Source organism: Desmodus rotundus, chromosome 9 (genome assembly GCF_022682495.2).
Source record: "Desmodus rotundus isolate HL8 chromosome 9, HLdesRot8A.1, whole genome shotgun sequence".
In the NCBI taxonomy this organism is placed as follows: Eukaryota; Metazoa; Chordata; class Mammalia; order Chiroptera; family Phyllostomidae; genus Desmodus; species Desmodus rotundus.
The window spans coordinates 113,271,208-113,284,589 of NC_071395.1; the positions used below are offsets into that span (position 1 = coordinate 113,271,208).

General features: G+C 58.3%; 1 protein-coding gene across 7 annotated transcripts in view; it reads right to left on the reverse strand.

Moving 5' to 3' along the window:
* The window catches only part of CCDC57 (coiled-coil domain containing 57), a 56,341-nt gene that overhangs the window by 3,121 nt on the left and 39,838 nt on the right, over positions 1–13,382 (reverse strand). For 6 of the 7 annotated variants that reach the window (XM_053910851.2, XM_053910848.1, XM_053910852.2 and 3 more), the window contains 2 exons: positions 12,287–12,418; positions 11,616–11,835 (listed from right to left, as the gene is read on the reverse strand). In XM_053910851.2, coding sequence (XP_053766826.1) covers positions 11,616–11,835; positions 12,287–12,418 — 352 coding nt within the window. Of the gene's footprint in view, positions 1–10,449; positions 11,445–11,615; positions 11,836–12,286; positions 12,419–13,382 lie in introns of those variants that run through there. The other variant, XM_071219433.1, reaches the window with a different exon arrangement.

Consider the following 13,382-nt stretch of genomic DNA (forward strand, 5'->3'; position numbering starts at 1 on the left):
TAAATAGTTGAGGAGAATGAGCTCCAGTAGATCAGAGTTCCGTGAGTATAAGTGAGTTAAACGGACACAAAATTCTCCGATTGGGTCTTAGAAAAAGAACAGACCTGACATTGGGTGAAAGACACGTGGGGCTGGAAATGAATGAAATGGAATTAGGCCGAAGGTGTCGCCAGAGGCAGAGCGGTCTGTGCCGGCTCAGTCTCTACCAGCCGCTGCGGGGACTGGCGAGGGCCCCACCTGCCCGCGGGGCTGCAGCCTGCGTCCCCGAGATGGCGGAGGCGGAACCCGCGGGTCGGTGCCTGCCGTCGGATGAGGGAGCCAGCAGAGACCCGGCCGTGCCAGGCACGGAGCACGTCTCAGTCCGTTCCACACAGAAGGAATCGACGTGGAAGCCAACACCAAACCTCCTCAAATCGCCTCCGTCTGGAGGCCGCCCGACTTCTCGCGGAATAACGTGGGTGGTACAGGAGGCTGTAGATGAGCCAGGGACGTTTCGGGCTGAATGTGCAGGACTCGGCTGCCACTGGTCAGGAGACACCGTGGCCACATGGAGGTGACCACCTCCAGCCTGAGAAGCTGGGATGAACGTACCAGAACAAGAAACGAGGAAATCATAAAGGCAAACTTCAATGGAATGAAAACCCCCAGAAAACGAACAGAACCCCGCCTGCGGTGTGTGGCCATGAGTAAGCCTGCCCGGAGCAGGGGAAGGCAAAGGGGCAGGGCGGGGAGTGGCCAGGCAGAACCGCGTGGCATACAGAGCTATTCACTCGAAAGTTCACGAGGCCTAGACAACACGGGGAATTCCGAAACCTGCACCCAACAAACGGCATTTCACACGTCCGGCTGCTGTGTGGGGAGCCGGGACAGAGACCACACCCCTCCCTTCCCGGGACCCCCGCCACCACCCCCCCCCACTCAGGAGGCGGCGTGGCTGCTCCCGCAGAACTTCCAGAGCAGCCAAAATGGCAGAGAACAGCCCGCTTCCGCCTTACTTGTTATTCAGAAAGGTGGAAAAAGAGCAGAAGCTGCTCCGCCCTTTTTATTCCCAAAGCAGGTGAGGGCAACACAGGGGCCTGCGGGCCGGCGAAGCTGCAAGTGGGGCTGCGGAGGCAGCGCAGAAGCGGGTGCGAACCCCATCGGGCAGGTACTGCAAGTGCATCACCATCCTGCAGCCGGAGGTGGACAGCGAATCCACGTCAGTCCTCTATGCAGAAAGAGCGAGGGGCTCGGGGGTGGGGCGTGAAGGCGCCCAGGCATCCAGCTGTGTGGCTGATGTGCGGCCCAGTGCGCCGGCCTGGGCCGCGGTGGTGAGCAGTGCAGAGTCCTAGGCAGGGGATGGCACAGCGCCACTGCCACAAGCCTGAGGCCGACAGACCAAGGCAGGGGTCACTGCTGGGCAAGGGCACAGATGGGGTGCGGACCTGCCGCCGGCCAAAGCCTCGGAGAGCCCTCCGTGCTGGGTGTTTGCGGTGGCGTCTTTAAACCAGCATTAGACCTGCCTTGCCGAATGGCTGTGCGAAGCCGAGCAGGGACACTGGGCTTCGCCGCGCGGGGTGGCACTATGGAAGGGTCAGGGACACCCTCAGAGAGCCCTGGGCGCCCAGCGGACCCATTCGCACACTCAGCCTCACCCCTGTGGCCACACACTGCTCACCACCCAGAAAGGCGATGGATGGGTCGGTGGGCCCCAGGGCTGCTGCATCCTCACAACCACACTTTAAGAATGAGCTTTCGTCCAGAAGCTGCACTCAGTCAGGACGCACGGTCCTGGAAGAGGCACCCCTTGGCCGAGGCAGCCGGCGCTGCAGGGAGGTGATGAGGTGCCCTGGCAGCGTGGGCACGCCCAGGGAGAAGGGCTGGCCCTGGAGGCCCTCACTGTCCCCTGGAGGAAATGGGCGGTCTGCCGCCCCCCTGGGGAGTGGCCAGGGTGTTTCTGTGCAAGGCCAGCCCTTGGCCGTGTGACAGGACAGTTTTATCTGCTGTGACGGTGCGTGGATCACACACGCAGTTGGTGTGAAGGTCAAGGATGCGGAGGGACTAGCCCTCCAGAGGGGACCGTGGGTGGGGGTCCCGTCTCTATGCACCTCAGAAAAAGGAGGGCGAGGTCCGTTCAGGAGGCAGGCAGCTGAGCCCATGAGGACTCTGTGGCTGGCTGGGAAGAGGCTTTGCTCCTGGGGCAGGGCTTGCCGCTGGCTGCTATGTCGCCCATGTGTGGCAGGACGTGCCCCATCCACGGGGCCGGCCGCAGTGCTGCCTTATAGGGAACCTATCTGCGTGGAATGGCAAATGTAGCTCAGCCCTATGGGAAAGCCCATGGGCACGTGTCGGCACGCAGGATGCCAAACCCGCAGATCGGGGCTCCCGTGGGAAATCAGGCCTGCATTGTACCTGGGCTGCTCTGTGACTTGCTCTCGCTATAACTCCCTCACCCTGAGCTGAGGCAGCAAATGCTTACTGCACATCCTTAAAGTAACTTCCTGCAGTCTGTGCTAATTCTCCCAAGGACTGAAGTGTAACCAGACCAATTACTCTTATCGTTCCCTTGCATTTGCAACATTTTTTCCTTGTTAATCTGTAGGAAGTAATCAGTAACATTCTTTCCATTGCTATCTGTAAAAAGTAATTACCTAAAGCAAACCTGAGCATGATGAATGAGAACCTTCTTTGATGTACACGATTAGAAAGCCAATAAAAGCCTGTCCAGGCGAGGGTTGGGGCGCTCTCCCCTTGAGAGAGTGGCGGAGGCGTCCCTTTTCCTCCACAGGACTCGGTAGCCCGTGTGAATTTGTCTCGTCTCAGCCACAATGCCACCGACACTGCGGGCCGGGATCCGCATCAGCTGGTGCCTGAAACAGGGACCCAGGGCTCCAAGCTGCAGTCGTGGTCAACACACCAACTTGGTCGAGTGTGCCCACCAGCCCAGGTAAGGGCCGACACCGAGTGCTTTTCGGGAAGGTTGTAGGGTGTGTTGGATTTCAGAGGAAAAGGGTTTCCTTCCCAGGTCGCCCTCTCTCGCGACCGCTTTGCAACTGTACCCTCTTTAGTAAGCAGGAGCCTTGCTCTCTCTCCCAAGCATCTGCCGCGGTCTTGCGGGCACGGGTCGAGCAGTTAAAAGCTACAAGGGCGCTCGCAGCTTGAAGACACCCATGAGAGGATAAGATGGATGTGGACCGGGACAGAACACTAGGTTTCCCGCCAGCCGCAAGCAAAAGTCCACGCAACGAGAGGCACACTGTGGAAACACTCACAAGCCCACCCCCGCGGCACAACCCCCAAGTAGGTCTAGGCTTGGGAGAAAGAGCAAACACTTTCCCTTTAATCAGCTTTAAAAACAGCAACTAGTTACAGGGATATTTTAAAAGCATCTCAGCAAATTCTTTCCAGCCGCCTCTTGCGGTCCTTTCAATTTTGCCTTTTTGCTCCATCCGCCTGCATAAGGAAAAGCGGATAGGGAATGAGTGTTTTGGTTTCGATCGGGCTCCAAAGATCGCTTTCCAGAAGAATTTAGTGTTAGTCACGGGTTTTGTATGAGCGCTTTTGGCATTTGCCAAGCTCCGAAGACCAAAGGTGCTTCCTCCCCTCGGCCCAGGAAATCAGGTGTTCGCACGTGAGTCGGAACCCTGCGAGGGTGGCTGGGGTCAATTCCCAAGATGGAGGGACCTCCGACATCACCTAATCTACTTCTGGCCCATCTGGGGAAGTGTGATATAAAGGCTGGTCACCTAGCGCTTCGAGCCCCATCCTCACAGTTCTAAACACCTGGGGAGGACCTGAGACCCGTAAGCAGGGTTAGGGGACTTGGAAAGTCTGGTACCCTCTCCCTGGCTGTCTTCCACCAGCAGCACATTTCGACCCACTACACTCTCCTCACTAGCGAGAAACCGGACTTAAAGGTGCAGGCAGAGTGAAAGCAAAATTGAAACTGGTTTTGTAATCCCCACACATGCGGCAGCAGGAATTTCAGAAAAGGTTCTTTTATTTGTTAAAAAATTTTCTTGAAAGGTTTCTAGAAATCCTCAACCATGGGGAACAGGCTCTCTAAGGAACAAGAGCAATGTTTTAAGCTAATTCAGCAGCTTTTTAAGGCTGCTGGATGTCTCCCTGCTAAGGGATCTTCAGGTTTGGAAATATGGGGAAAAGCAGGGCGGAGAAGCCCTCGTAATCAAGAAAGCTTAGACGGAAGAAGGGGCCTGTGGGACGGTGGCAGCTGAGACTCTGGACGCCTGCCGGGCCCTTCCCGTGGGTCGCCCCTGCTGCGGTGGGCTTCACGGCCGTGCCCGGGGTGCCCAGCCCGGATGCCAGCGTGTCCACACTTGAGGTGTGGCAGGGCTGAATCTCTCCACCCCCGACGGGTGGCAGCAGTGGAGGGCAGGGTTGGTCCTCCTTCCCTCCCCTCCTCCCCATACATACAGGAGCAACCTTTCCTGGAGCCCAGCGTTGGGCTCGGTCCCTACCCGCAGGAGCCGGCGCCTAGCAGCAGACCTAGAACTGGCGCAGACAGCACATCATGAAGGGGAGTTCCACCCAGGTCGTCCCTGAGGTAAGGGACGACAGCCCCTGCGCTTTGGGAGGCTGCCGGCGTACTTAGTTTTGAAAAAGGATTTCTATTTTGTTTACATTTCTATAACTGGAATAGAGGGCATTTCTCAGCCCTGCAAAAGTATATAGATTCTTAAATGTTTGGGTCCAAATGGGCAAGTCGGACGAATTCAGCCTTACGTCCTCCCCGCCCCACTTAATATCTGGGGCAGAGACCTCCTCACGCTGGGGAATGCAATTCACCCTGCTCTCAGTGTTAACCCCAGAGGGCTGCAACCTCGAATGATTTGGCAAACAGATGTTACTCCTAGACCTAGAAACTACCAGGTCCTGAGAACAACAGAGGAATTAATTCGCTGCTCAAACTCCTGGCAGTTTGCAGAAACAGCAGGGGTCCTGTCTTTCCAAGCAGATGCTAACTCAGGTGCTCCACAGGCCCCTCCCCTCACCGGGGAGTCAGCAAAGAATGTTAGAGCTCAAGGCCTTCAGCCACCTAGGCCGTCCGCGAGAAATCAAGACTGGCAACGGACCAGGACATGCTGCACAAACCCTCCCGGCTTTCTTAGAAGAAAAGGAATTCGGCATAAAACAGGTATGCCCTGTAATCCTACAGGCCAAGCAATTGTTGGAAGAGCTCACCAGACCTTCCAAACATTATCAAACAAACAAAAAAGGGGGAGTCAGAAAACGCCCCCCAGGAATTTCACCACGCTAGCAACATATACATAAAATTTTTTGAATTGTGATGATAATTTAAAGTCACCCATAGACACACACTTTGTGCAAAACAGGCCCACACCCCTTGGTCTTGTACAAAGACCCGTCAAGGGCAGGAAGCTGGAAAGGCCCAGCTGAACTATTGACTCGGGGAAGAGGGTTTGCTTGTGTTTACTCTCCAGAACGACCTTTGGAGCTGCCGGCGAAGAGGGCAAAGCCATACCACAGAAAAGGCTTCCCTGGCCGCGACCCACCTCCACCCTATTGGACTCTCGTGGTCCTGGACTCTCCGAGCCGTGTGTCCCTCCCTGAAGTGGAATTCCAGCCAGTACTCCTGGAGTGGTATTCAACGTCGCCAAAGAGGGGCTTTTTCTACCAACTTAAGGGGACAAATTGATAAACTGCAGCCAGAATTACATCAGCAGCTGCAGGACATTCAACGCTTGACTAAGCAGGAGGTTTTGCAGACCCTCCGTGATACTCTCAGCCGGCTAGACCCCCAAAATTGGTCTGATGGACTCAACCTGAGAATGTGGGTCTTCAGAGCCGCCGGTTGGTCACTGATTCCAATAATGCTTTGTGTACTTCGATGCATTTGCAAATTATTTCCCCAGGGTCAGGTGAGAGACCAGCAAGTAGCACACTTCATGGGATCTATAGTGGTCCTAACTAAAAACAAGAGGAGAATTATAAGGAACCTATTCTTATGGAATGGCAATGTAGCCCAGCCCTGTTGGAAAGCCCATGGGCACGTGTCAGCACGCAGGATGCCAAACCTGCAGATCAGGGCTCCCGTGGGAAATCAGGCCTGCATTGTACCTGGGCTGCTCTGAGACTTGCTCTCGCTATAACTCCCTCCCCCTGAGCTGAGGCAGCAAATGCTTACTGCACATCCTTAAAGTAACTTCCTGCAGTCTGTGCTAATTCTCCCAAGGACTGAAGTGTAACCAGACCAATCACTCTTATCGTTCCCTTGCATTTGCAACATTTTTTCCTTGTTAATCTGTAGGAAATAATCAGTAACATTCTTTCCATTGCTATCTGTAAAAAGTAATTACCTAAAGCAAACCTGAGCATGATGAATGAGAACCTTCTTTGATGTACACTATTAGAAAGCCAATAAAAGCCTGTCCAGGCGAGGGTTGGGGCGCTCTCCCCTTGAGAGAGTGGCAGAGGCGTCCCTTTTCCTCCACAGGACTCGGTAGCCCGTGTGAATTTGTCTCGTCTCAGCCACAATGCCACCGACACTGCGGGCCGGTGTCTGCATCACTGCCTGACCACTGGTCACGGCTTCCAGATGGGACGTCCCCTCGTCGCCCTGCGGTGGGGCCTCGGCTGCTTGGTTGGCGCGCTGCACTCACAGATTTGGAAAGATGCCTGAAGAGAACGTGATGGAGCAGCCTCCACCAGGGGAGAGTTTACACGAGAAGCGAGGAGCTCTTTCTTCCAGGCTGACAGCGGTGAAGCGGGGGAAGGCCTCCCTCGGCCCCTGCACTGCGCCCGCGTCGCCAGAACCTGCCGGCACCCCAAGCGCAGAATGACGTCCTCGACCTGGACCCCCCGAGGTTTGATGGCAGACATGCTGCTGCACCATCACATCCCTGGGGCCCCCAGCTGGCTCCCGGCCAGTGTTTGAATGAGACATTTAGACGATTACGGGTAATGTTTTGATCTCCGTGGTCGGTTTCCAATGATTCTCCTCACTAGGTTGTTCTCACTTCCTACTTCAACACAGCTCCTGGTTTGACACCGCCCCCCCCCCCCCCCCCCCCCGCCCCCGTCAGAGCTTCTGCAGTGTGCCTCCCCCACCGGCCGGCGCACGCTGCCAGCACCTGCGCTGCAGACGGTCTGTGGTCCTGGCAGGCAGGGGCTCGGTGGGTGGGAGCATCGTCCCACAGCTGAAAGGGGCGGGTTCAGTCAGGGCCCGTACATGTGTCCTCCGGGCCAGGGTGTGGCCAGGAGGTGACCAACGGACACCTGTCTCTCACATCGACGTTTCTTTCCCTTCCTCTCTCTCTAACACAGCAATGGAAACACGTCCTCGAGTGAGGACTGAAACAGAACGATTGAACAGTCCGCTATTTTTCAAAGAAAAATGTGCGTGTCCTGGCCCTTTACCGGCACCCCACCCCGTGTTGTTCTCCGTCAGCCAAAGAGCACCCTGTGTGGAGTCTGTCGGTGATGGGCTCTGTCAGCTCCGTCTCCACAAGTTTCGTTTTGCCTTCGTTTTTGAGAAGCGTGTGCTACATGTAGAGTTCTGCGTGACGGCTTTCTCTCCGCCGCTTCTGGAGAGAGGCCCGCCGCGGTTTTTACTGCATTCGCCTCCGCTTAACGTGTCTTTCGTTTTTCTTTGGCCGCTTTGAAGGTTTTATCTCTTTCACTGGTTTTCAGAACTTCGATCACAAGGCCGCCTGGGAGGCGGGCGGGCGTCTGTCCCACTGTGTGGAGGAGTTAAACTTCTTGGGTCTCTGAGTTGAGTTTTCATCAAATTTAGAAAAAAATGGGCCATGATTCCTTCAGATACTTTTCTACCCCCTCCTTCTCCTTCCTACCTTCCTTCCTTTCCTTCTTAAAGGTTTTAATTGTTTTTAGAGAGGGGGGAAGTGAGGGAGAAACATCAATGGGTGGCTGCCTCTCCTGCACCCAACACCGGGGACCTGGTGCTGCAACCCCGGGCGAGTGCCCTGACTGGGGATCAAAGCAGCAACCCTTCCCTTCGCAGGCTGGCACTCGATCCGCTGAGCCGCGCCGGCCGGGGCTCTTCTCCCATCCTGCTGAACAGACACACTCGGCCTGGTCCCCTGGGGCACCTTTCTGGGGGTGCTGGCACCCTTCCCTGCTCCTGGTCCCAGCACCCCGCGCGTTCTTCAGCTGATACTGGGCTTCGCGTCGCCAAAGGTTTGGTGGGTTTGTTTCGTACATTTTAAATTCTTCTCATTTCGTGCGTGTTCTTTAAAAATCCTTGAGTCTGGCCATGAGAGCTCCCTGAACGTCCTGTCTGCAGCCGGCTCTCCGTCTGGACCCGGGTGTCAGACGTCGTGAATGTGGCTCAACTTCCCCCGTCACTTTGCAGGGTGCGGCTGTGTCTTGGTCGGCAGGGAGGGTCCTTGTCTGGTCACTTCAAACACTGGTTTTACGCCCTCTCTAAAGGACAGATGTACCTGCTTCAGGAGAAACTGCTGCAATTGCCAAAAGACGAAGATGTGACGTGAAGAGAAAGCCCAGCACTAACAGTGAGCCCGTCGGCGCTGGCAGACCTCTCTGTTCCCCTTGGCCGGTGTGGGGTGGCGGGCTCAGGGGTGAGACCGCTGTCAGGGCGGTGGCCCTCTGCCAGGCGGTGCCCTGGTGGTGACGCTCCTCCAAGCTTCCTGCTGCATCCGCCTGACTCTTTGACAACCCTGGCCCTCCCCGCTCCCCACACTGTGCCCCCTGGAACTCCAGGGGTGGAACGGAGGTGGTGACTTGGGACTCCTGGCTGTGTGCTCCGCGGCCTGGGGCAGTCATTGGGGGCCCAGGCCTCGGCTTCCTCACTTGCGGCTGGTGGCATTCGGTGGCACTTGTTACAGGAGGGAGCCAGTGCCCTGCACAGGTGCAGCGCAGGCGCCAAGGAGGCACTAGGCCCAGCCGGCGCTGGCTTTCTGCCGTGCTGCCCTCTTTAAAAACTCTTCAGATTCCTTTTTTTTTTTTGTAGAAGTGGGTGTCCAGTCCCCCGCCCCACCTGGTCCCTGCCCAGGGCCTGGGTGGCTGTCCCCTGAGAGACTCGTCCCCATTGCTGCGCCCTGACTTTCCAAACTCACAGGGAGCACACACTGCCTGGTGTCGCTGGCTTTCGTGGTCGTCCCTGAAAAGGGCACTCGGTGCCCTCGCGGTGTAAATGCTGAAGCGCGGTGGCGAGCACACTGCACCCAAGTGACACGCCGGAGGACTGTGCCCCTGGGGCCAGCGTGACCTGGCCGTGTCCACCAGGGTCACCCCAACTGAACCAATGAAAAAGAAAAAAGAGTTCACTAAATAATGTTGACAGAAAATAAAACAAATAAAAACGGAAAGTTAAACCAGTAATGGAATCCCACCTTTCACTTAGGAGACAGGCGAGAAAAGAGAAGCTGGGGGGAGGGGTGGACGAGAGAGCCAGCTCAGCGAGCACCTTGCAGAGCAGGAGGGAGGAAGCAGCGCAGGCGGAAGTGTACTCCGCGGCTGGCCGCCAGGGTGCAGGGACAGCAGAGAGACACCCTTTCAATGGGGGTGGGGGGCAGGGATGGAAGCGGGAGGGAGAGGGAGGGAGGAGGGAGGCCTGGCTCACTCCTCCCCTCAAAGCCTCCACGCTATCCCGTTTCTTCCTCAGCAGCGAGGAAGAGTCTCCCCTGGCAGGAGGAGGCTGGGGCTCCCTTTGCTCCAGTGGGCGCCCCACACCCGCAGGACGCTGCACTCCCAGAAGGCCGAGCGCCTGCCCCCTGGCCCCTGGCGGAGGCCCCCAGCGGCTGGCTGCTTCCCAGGCGCGTCAGAGCTGCAGCACTGGACCCTGGCCGCTGTTGTTGCTTAAGAGCATCTTTCTGTACTTACGGCAGTAAGGGGACAGGTTAAAAACAACGTCTTTCCAGTTTGATTATTTTGGAGGTCAAGGAAAGAATTATCTTAGATATTTGTGCTTTTTAGAAAACCCTTACCCAAGGATTTTTTTAAAAAGATATTTATTTATTTATTTTTAGAGAGAGGGCAAGGGAGGGAGGAAGAGAGGGAGAGAAACGCTGATCGGTTGCCTCTCCTACGAGCGCCAGCCAGGGATTGAGCCATCCACCCAGGCCTGTGCCCTGGCCAGGGACTAAACCCGTGACCCCTCGCCTTGCGGGGCCAGGCCCAGCCCGCTGAGCCACCCGGCCAGGGCCACAGGTGTGATGTTTCAGTCACACCTCAGGTTAGTCTTTTAGTCACTCGTGAGCACTCCTTTCCACTGCTGAGGGCTTCCAGGTTTGGTCCCAAGCCCGTCCCTCCGCAGGCTCCCCCGGAGGGCGTGGACAGGAAGGGGGCTGCCCTCCAGGCTCCTTAAGAACCACTGGGGGGCCACCTCCCAGGAGGGGCTGTGCTGCTCCCGACCCCACCCCACGGCGCTGCCAGCACACGGCTGGACAATGCCTGCCTGGATGACGCCAGCCGTCTCCCAGAGCCCCAGAGCAGGGTCTTGCTCTCACCTCCCACCTGCGTCCTATTGCTCTGCAACTTGAAAGTCCCCTGTTTCAGCTTCAAGAGAAGCTCGGTCCGCACGTCGTGTAGAGTCACACTAACTGGTTCCCTCAGTCTGGGGAGTGCAGCTGCCATTACCCATTCAACACTGCGTCCGGGACTGGTCTGCCTTTTCAAACCTCGCCCCTTTGAAGTGCTTGGCAGCTTTCCTAACCTCACACTTTGAGAATCTGGAGCCCTGATTGCCCCTTCCAGCCCTCTCCCTGCACACCTGTCCCCCCACCCCTGCCCCCACATTGTGAGCCTGCCCTGCAGGCCAGGGGTCAAGGATCAGGGACGATGCCCCACCCACATTCTCCCAGCAGACAACAGAATCAAGATAGATGAGACACAGTGACCTACGGGAGCTGGTGCTGGGGCGGCCCCACGGCACAGGGGTCCACGGCACAGCTGGGGTTGTAGGAGTGGCGGGAGGGGCGGAAGGGAGCTGGAGCCACTGCAGTTGGAAACACACAGCCTGGCCTGGCCAGGGTGGCTGCAGCTGTCGCAAAAACCGGCAGGGGGGTGGGGGGAGTCGTAGGGCACGTGCTTCAAACCCTCAGACTGCGGGTCCCAGAGGGAAGAGGAGGGGCAGTGCTGACCCCGAGGTCCAGGTCTGGGGCGCGGCAGGGCAGTCTGGACCCCGGGTCCCTGTCCTGAGTGAGGACAGCAGCCCTGGCCAGGTGGGCCAAGGTGCCGAGTGTGCACACCAGGGAGGGATGGAGGACGTCAGTGGGGAGCCGGGGCGGCTCTGGTCCCACCTCAAAACCAAGCACTTAGTGCCATTCTGCGAAGTTTCCTGCTGTACAAGCCAAAGTGTGACTATATGCCGATGCCAGAAACTGCTGAACTGTCCCGTGGCCGCTTTTCCTGGACACCCATCCCCGCGCCGCCCTGCACCGTAAATGCAAATGTGTCTGTGTCTCGCCTGGAGCTCCTCCTAACCCGCAAGGGCTGGCAAGAGCCTAAAACCAAGCAGAAATGTCCGACAGGTAACACAACCACGCAGCTCAAATACTCAGGACGCACGGAGAGCCCTGGTGGCCCGCCGGCCTGGCTGAGGCCGCCACCACAATCACCGCCATCCACAGCCCCCCGGCAGCCCCACGGCAGCGGTCCCGGACGCATGTTCTCACCCAGTGGGGTTGAGTCGTCCTGGGAGGCGAGGCCGGAGGGGCTGGACCCCAGATCGAGTAACTTCCAGGTGTCCTGGAGGGAGCTGCTGGCAAGTGAGGAAGATCTCTGGGTGTGGTGGCCACTGCCCTGGAGGAGCCCGTGAGCCTGCCGTGGCTCAGGGGACCGGTTTTCCTTCTGATTCGTTGACTTGCAAGTCACTGTGGAGATTTTGTGTGGCTTCTATAAAAGTTAGAAAAGACAGAGTTATCCTTGAGAGCCAGCCTCTCTCCAACACAGAGGGAACAACAGGGCTCCCTGACCCCCTTTGGGAAGGTGACAAGACAGTGGGACCTCAAGGGCCAGGAGAGAGATCTGGGGAGGCAGCCAGGTCCCTCTGAGCCCACAGCTGGGGTGGCCGAGCAAAAGCGTCAGGGCGGGGTTGTGGTCTGCAGCTGCAGCACGCCGGAGGCCCTAGTCTACGGCTGCGCACGAGCCGGGCAGGGCCCCGATGGCCGGCCCCGCCCCAGCGCTCGGACTGGACCTTGCCCTGGCTCTCCGCAGCCCGCCACCACCCTCACGCAGTGCCCGGCCCCCGAGACGACGGCCACTCGGGGCCATGGCCCTCTCCTGAGGTGCCCAGCGCTGCGTCCACGATGCTGCGGGTACACCCAGCGCTCCGGGGCCTGCGTACCTGCCCCAGCCCCGCTGTGCCCGCCACAGGGCCAAGGGGAGCGTCATTTCTGCGGACCGCGGGTGCCTGGTGGGGCGGGGTCTCTCCAGCACGTCCCTCGGCGGGGTTCTTCCAGTCCTGCCGTGGAAACACCTGCAAAAGGAGGCCAGCATGTGTGGGTCATCAACAGATCCTGTTACTGAGCTTCCCCTCGAGGCCGGGAGGGGACACTCCAAGGTCACTGGTACGAGGGACTTACTCTGCCTGGTCACAAGCCCAAAGGGAGGAGTAGGCTGGGGTCCACCAGCCAGGACCAACGGAGCCCCCAACCCAGCGCCCCGCCCCCAGCCAAGCAGGTAGCTGCCCAGCCCCACCCTCGCTCCACTGCCTGAGCGGGAACTTGGACCTCCTGGCACCGCGTGGCAGAGCAGGCCGCCTGCCACCTGGCTCTCTCTGATTTTGGTTCACTCTGAGCAAGCTGGAGAGACAGTCACACACCGATGTCCACAGGACGTCCGGCAGAGAAGGGTCGGCGCCAAGACCCATTCCCTGCTGAAGCAGGACACAGGCTTCCCGGCCGCCCAGCGCGACCTGACCGTGTGGCACACCAGCCCCACACGCTTTCCTAGCCATCTGTGCTTGGGGAGGCGGCAGGGGCAGGGCCAGCTCCGGGTCGAAGGAGGCACGCACACACACACGCACACACTCATGTGCTCACACTTGTGCACGCGGCGTGGACTGGCTGGAGGCTGAGAGTGGCTTAGAAGAGGCGGCCGGCAGAACCCGGGCACAGGCGCATTAAGTCCGGGGCTGCACCGGCGGAGTGCGCGTCTCCGGGAGGTGGCAGTTCCTGGGGGCTGTCTGCATGCCAGGGCTACCCCTGCTCTCAGACGCAGGGCAGCTCGACGTCCGGGACTCGCGCTCACTGGCCCGGGGATAAGCGGTCTGCCTGTCTGTCTGTCTGTGTGCCTGCCACCTCTCTCTGAAGTGGGAGGAAGGTGCAGGGGGAGAGGAGTCGACGGAGAAGTAGAGCAGGAAGTTGGCGTCCGGTGAGTCTAGGTGACAGGTGTGTGCGCCGTGACTTTTTAAACAGATTTTATTAATTTTAGCGAGAGGG